The 6,557-nt window shown below is 42.3% G+C and overlaps 1 protein-coding gene across 1 annotated transcript; it reads left to right on the top strand.

The window, feature by feature from the left end:
* The first annotated feature begins 2,219 nt into the window (after positions 1 to 2,219).
* On the top strand, positions 2,220 to 5,537 carry LOC131911420 (isopentenyl-diphosphate delta-isomerase 2-like). Its single transcript, XM_059263433.1, has 4 exons — positions 2,220 to 2,361; positions 3,524 to 3,616; positions 4,970 to 5,100; positions 5,220 to 5,537. The coding sequence occupies exons 1-4, from the start codon at positions 2,220 to 2,222 to the stop codon at positions 5,535 to 5,537; spliced, it is 684 nt and encodes a 227-aa protein (XP_059119416.1).
* Positions 5,538 to 6,557: the final 1,020 nt, after the last annotated feature.

Below are 6,557 nucleotides of genomic sequence, written 5' to 3'. Positions count from 1 at the left end.
TTGTATTTTGGTTTTCTCTTTTTTCTTTGTTCATGGCTTTCTTGACTTGCAGAAAGATGGTTTAAACTTACTTATTAACCATTTAGTTGTGTCTTGAAATTTCTGCTATTATTGTTTTATCTAAAAAGGCTTTTCCTAGCAAAATATCGCATACCCTGCTCATGCATGTATTTTTCTAGTTCTTTTATGCATTCACTTTTTATAATTTAACTTTAAATTCATTAGGATATATTTAACAGAACATTAGAGGCAAAAATATAACTTTATTACTTTCAAAAATGTATCAGTTATATCATCAAATCTCAAATAATTAATCTTTCCCTATCTATTTGGGATGCTATCTAATCCTACACTATAAATGTTAAGCCTTTTAAGGGGTAAATTTGTGTTAAAAAAAAGTATTTGTGTTAAAATAATTTTCTATGATCGTCTACTTCACAAAGCAAGTCATCTAGTAATAGAAAATGATTTGTTATGTCCCACGGCACCATGGTGTGATCTGACCAGTTGTGAAAGTGAGTAATGCCTAGAACATTCTTTTAGGAGTTAAATAATAAGCTTGAGAGAAAATAGATAGCTGAACGAGCAGGACATAATAAAAAGATAAGACACAGAGAGTTTGGGGTGTGTTTATTTTTATAAAAAACACTGAGAACTGCAGACATCCTAACTGTTGTCCTTGCACACTTAAAGGTATGAGTGGCTCATAGTTGAGCTGGAGCATCACTACACATTTTCCAGTATCCAGGAGTGGTTAGTGTGTGTCCTTTCTCTCTAGGAATTCTCTCACTGATCAAGTCATGTATGTATTTGTTAAATTTTTCTCCTGTTTTTTTTTCCCTATCCCGTATTCAGAAATCCAGTTAAGCAGCTTCTTTGCTGAGACACTGAGCAGTCAGACAATAAGCAATGCCCTGAAATAATGAGAGAATGAAGATAAGTGGCAGAAATAAGCAAAAGGTCTCTAATTTCACTGTTCACTTCTTATTAACATATGATAATGGGTGTGGTGATGTAGTGTGTCCCCCAATCTATTGTGCACCCTAATAAAGCTTATCTGAGGATCAGAGGAAAAAGCCAGCCACTATATTAAACATAGAAGTCAGGCAATGGTAGCACACACCTTTTATCCTAGCATTCGGGAGGCAGAGATCCATCCTGATCTCTGTGAGTTCAAGACTACACTTGGGAAACAGAGCCAGGTATGATGACACACCTCTTTAATACCAGCACTAACCATAGAGGTCTGGAGGTCTGTACAGACAGGCAGGAAGTGATGTAGCTGGGTCGAGAGAGGAAGTGAGATGCAGAACAGAAAGGCATATAGGCATGGGTATACAGAAAGTAGTTCTCTTTGGCTGAGGATTTCCAAGTAGAAAGAACATGGCTGGCTTCTTTCTGCTTTTCTGATCTCTCAGTTTTTACCCTAATATCTGGCTCCGGGTTTTTTTTTTTTTTATTAATAAGACTATTTAGCAATTTGTCTTACAAATAGGTCTCATTATGACATTTTCATACATAAGGAATTGACCATATTTACCTCCCTCTTCACATTTCTCTAAAGAAGGTGAAGGCCAGGCATAGGGACCCATGCCAGTCATATCGGTACTTACAATGCTTTTGCTAAAAGGTAGTAAATTTAACCAAGCCTAACCTGGGCTAACTAGCAAAACTGTCTTGAACATACAAACAAGAGGAAAAGGATGATGGAAAGATTTGGTGAAAATAAATGTTACTGACAATATGTTCTTAAAGAATCCATTTGACACTAAGCAGGATGCACCAGCCTTTCTGTGGGTGAACACAACTTTCTAGAAAGGCTATAGAATGTCTCCATGTCTGTTCCAACCTTCAGGCCATTGTTTAAAAATATGTCACAAGCAGCATTACCTGTACTTTTCATCAGCATTTATTCCTCTTGTGAGGGTTTACTTTTGAATCTTCTTTGAAAAGACTCTAGGGAGCATGAGGGCTATGTTCTCACTCAGAAAGTCATCAAGACCTTCTGTCCAAGAGGTACAATTGGAAGCACATTCTGCCCCTGTTGTAGCTAACAAAGGTGCTGCATCAGTGTATAGTATTTTTGTCACTGAGAGATGAAGGCATGTGATGACCTTTGAATTGTTTGGTAACAAACAGCAAAAAATGAGATGATGATATTCTTCAAGCAAAGATGAAATTGTATGTGTCCATTTCATTTCAGATCACAGCTAACAGACATGTCTGATGTCACTGTTGACTGGATTGATGGACACCAGCTACAGTGTTTAGATCAAATGCTGATTGTTGTTGATGAAAATGACAAGGTCATTGGTGTAGACACCAAGAGGAATTGTCATCAGAATGAAAACATCGAGAAAGGTAGCACCATAGTTTTGCTTTGTCTACTGTGCAATAACCATTCATTCATTCATTCATTCATTCATTCATTCTCTTTCTCTCTCTTCCTCTCTCTTCTCTCTCTCTCCTCTCTCTCCTCTCTCTCTCTCTCTCTCTCTCTCTCTCTCTCTCTCTCTCTCTCTCTCTCTCTCTCTCCTTTCTTCCCTCTTCCTTATTTGATAAAGAAACAGAAGAGAAAAATGTGCGTTTTCCCATAGAAAGAGTACACAGTCTTCAGGGGTGGATTCTGAGAAACTCACTTAGACAGGATTATCTATTTAACCAACCACTGTCAGAATCCTGAACCTTGCAACCTTGTGGCCAGCTGTGCACTTCCCTCTGAAATCCCATGGGACAGGAATCCCGATAGGTTCAAAAGGAGTTCCCCATCCTGATGTCCAATCAGATCCCTTAAGCCCCATCATCCCTCGGGAGGTGTTGGATTATTTAGGTGTTTTTTGTCTGTCTATCTATCTGTCTGTTTGTTGAGATAGTCTTATTGTGTGGCCCTGGCTGGTCTGGAACTTGCTAGAAAAATCAGGCTGATCTCAAACTCAGAGATCTGCCTCCAGAGTGCTAGGAACAATGATATGCATCACCAAGGCCAGCTCAACCTGCCAATCTCATCCAGCTCTCCTCATCCCTCTGATTTCTTCTCACTAGACATTTCCACTCACCTACCCCTGTTCTGCCACTAGGCTGTAAGTGCCCACTTGTCCATTTTATACTCAGAGTTGATCCCAAATCTAGACTGAGGTCTCTTTTCTCCCTATTACAATAGTCCTGAGTAAAATCTTTTTGTCCTGATTTTGCCTCACTACCATCTAGACCTGATTTCCCCTAACAAGTTTAAAATATTTGTCTTGAGTTTTAATTTGTCAAATAAGTTTTAATTAGCTACAGGCTATAAAACATCAGTTTTGGTAACCATGGTCCTACGAAGCATACAACTGCTGTAAGCATCCATTTTTCTTTTACAACACAGACTGAAGACAGAATGCAGGCAACCATCCTGTGGCTGTGCTGTGTGCTCACACTCAGACCTTTGCATTTGCAACTATACTGGGTGCTCACACTCAGACCTTTGCATTTGCAACCACCCTGTGGCTGTGCTGGGTGCTCACATCAGACCTTTGCATTTCAGGGCTGCTCCATCGAGCCTTCAGTGTTGTTCTGTTTAACTCAGAGAAGAAGGTTCTGATTCAGCGCCGAGCGGACACGAAACTTACTTTCCCGGGTGAGTTCGTCATGACTCAAAGAGAACAGGTCCATGTGATGTGATCGGGAGAAATATGTGCCACAAGTTACCTGGCTGTAGATGACAGCTTTCTGGAGGAACTAATCAGACACATTCTTGTCAGCCTGTGTTGCTCCAAGATGCTGGGTTAGCATGTGTTGTTTGTTCTGCTTCTTTAACTGGGATCCGTAAGAGTGTCTAGCTTGTTTGTTTCCCCTGTTTACCTGTTGTTTTATGTGAAGTGAAAGCCTATTTACTTATTTATTTAGTCTTAGGGGTTAAACTCAGCGGGGCAAGCACACCACCATTTGCCCACACTCTGGGCCCTTTGTTTTCACTTTTATTTTGAGACAGGTAATTGCCCTTGGATTTGTAATCCTTCTATCTCAACTTCCTGAATAGCTGAATGCTCTCTCCCCACACCAGGTCCAGCAGCAACGCTGTTTAAATGCAGAAGAATTTCCTGGTCTAGGAATCTGAAGGACTATGATAAGCAACATTTAGCATAAAGATTAGGAGCTAAAAATAAAACTGAATACCTGGACTGAGGGATATCTTTTCACAGACCTGCCATTTCTGATTGCCACACAATCCAGGAGTTAGTCGTCCATCACACAGATCCTCTGGAGCTGGAGTGTAGAGACCCACAGAAGTTTCCTAGTGAGAACGTGCTCAGGGTCTGAGAATCTGAGCTTGCTTTACCCAGCAGGGATGCATAAGAGGATGGACCGACCACGGGCATGTTTACCACGTTTGGAAGGGTCTACATTTGGCTGTGCGGTGTGCTTTGATCTAGCAAGGGGGAGGTCTTTTGCCCTGCCCCTTGGCATTATTATAAAAAGCCCTTTTGAATAAATGGAAAGGCATTTGTGGACTGCCTGATGTGGGTGCTGGGAACTGAACTCAGATCCTCTGTAAGAGCAGCAAGCGCTCTTAACCACTGAGCTCTCTCTCCAGCTAATAGCTCAACGCTATCAAGTGAGCCCTGTGCTTCCTCAGCACCGCCTCGAAACCAATCCAGGCTGTCCATAGCGCTTAGCTCTTCCTGCTGTCAGGTGGCATTTCCGGGCCTTTGCACAAACCTATACGAGAACTGCTCCCTGTCCTGAGACTCACTTAGCACAACAAGTGTGTGGGCAAGGCTTTGCTTTTGCAGGAGGGGCAGGGGAGCAGTCAGAGCTGCTGGTTCTTAGGAGTACATCTCACAGCCCTGGGAGCAGGGACTCAGGCTCTGTCTGCCTTTCTCATCTGCCATGTCTTGATGGGCTTCCCTGTGAGGGCTGCAGTTCTGTTTCATCTATTCTATCTCCAGGAATAAATAAGAGGATTGTTCCTCATGTATGTTCTTTCCAGGGCACTTTACTGACTCCTGTTCCAGTCATCCACTAAGTAACCCTGAAGAGTTGGAAGAGAAAGATGCTCTGGGGGTGAGGAGGGCAGCCCTGAGACGTCTACAGGCTGAGCTGGGCATTCCCGAGGACCAGGTACCAATGTCTGCCCAATAGCAGTTGTGCCAGCAGAAATCCAAGGGATTTGCTTCATTTCTATGTATATTCTGCATTTTACACCAATTTTGTTCACATTGCATCAATTTCTGTCACAGGTTTCTCTAGAGGACATCGTGTTTATGACAAGATATCATTATAAGGCAAAATCAGACGCGGTCTGGGGAGAACATGATGTCTGTTACCTTCTGCTTATCAGGAAGGACTTCACTATCCGCGCAGATCCCAGTGAAATCAGCAGCTTCGACTACCTGACCGGGGAGGAACTGGAAGGGCTCCTAGAGAGAGGGGCCTGGGGAGAAGTGAAAGTCACTCCCTGGCTGAGAATCATTGTGGAGAGGTTCCTGTACGGGTGGTGGCCTTACTTGGATGAAGTGACCCAGTTTGTAGAGCTTGATAAGATACACAGAGTGTGAGAAGCAGGAAATCAAGCATTGGCTGTGAGGGTGCCCCAGGCAGGAGCTGCACTCAGAGGCACACCCAGGGCACCATTGTGCTCTTGAGTTCCATAAATCCATAAATCCTTCTTTAACTCTCAATCTTTGTTGTTTCTTTTTTGAAACAAAGCTGTGTGTCCTAGGCAGGCCCCAAACGTGTAGCTAAGGATGACTTTGAATTTCTGATCCTCCTGCCTCCACCTCCCTCTTGGTCCTTGGATTACAGGCCTACACCACTATACAAACACTCTGTGTGGCTGGAGACTGAACCCAAGGTTCTATGTGTGCGTGGCAAACACTTTCCAACAGCTACATCCCCATCCCATGTCTTCTTACTCTTTCTCCAGGTGCTTCATTTCTTTATTTTTTTTTTATCTGCCTTGGTACAGGGAAGAAATATATTGTTTTCCCCAAATGTAATTTCTAATTTTTAAAAGTTTATTTTAGAAATAGGAGAACTAAATGAGAGACAGTCCCACACACATAGAGATGATGTCATCACTGTAGTAACTACAGTTGCACAACCACCAGAGGCAGCCCTTGAATGGGATGCCAGTCTTCTCAATGGCCCGAGGCTTTGTGTGGAGAAAACCACAAGGACAGTAAATCCAGCAAAATCTGTTAAGCACCAAAATTTGAAAGACTAGATTACCTGGATTATACTTCCCTGTCCTGCTCTGGCTTGCACAGCTGGATAACCTGTCCCCTGGGAGCCCGTCTTCACTGCTCTGCTCAGTAGCTGTACAAGTGCAGAGAGGCACACACGCAAACTCAGTTGGGTAGATGGGTGAGCAATCATTTAAACAGATGTGATTTTAAAGTAGTTTATGTCGCAAACCATACTTTGATTTACTCAAAAGAACACTTCAAACTCCAATTTCTAACTAGCTGGGTTTTGTTTTGTTTTGTTTTTCTTATGGAGGGAGGAGAGAGTACCATTCTTGAAAAAAATGGATACCTCACATCTTCTTAAATTAAATCCCATATTAGCAAAGCAAT

Source organism: Peromyscus eremicus, chromosome 5, assembly GCF_949786415.1.
Source record: "Peromyscus eremicus chromosome 5, PerEre_H2_v1, whole genome shotgun sequence".
Lineage (NCBI taxonomy): Eukaryota > Metazoa > Chordata > Mammalia > Rodentia > Cricetidae > Peromyscus > Peromyscus eremicus.
Note: the sequence above shows the minus strand (reverse complement) of the source record. Positions and strands in the feature narration are given on the sequence as shown.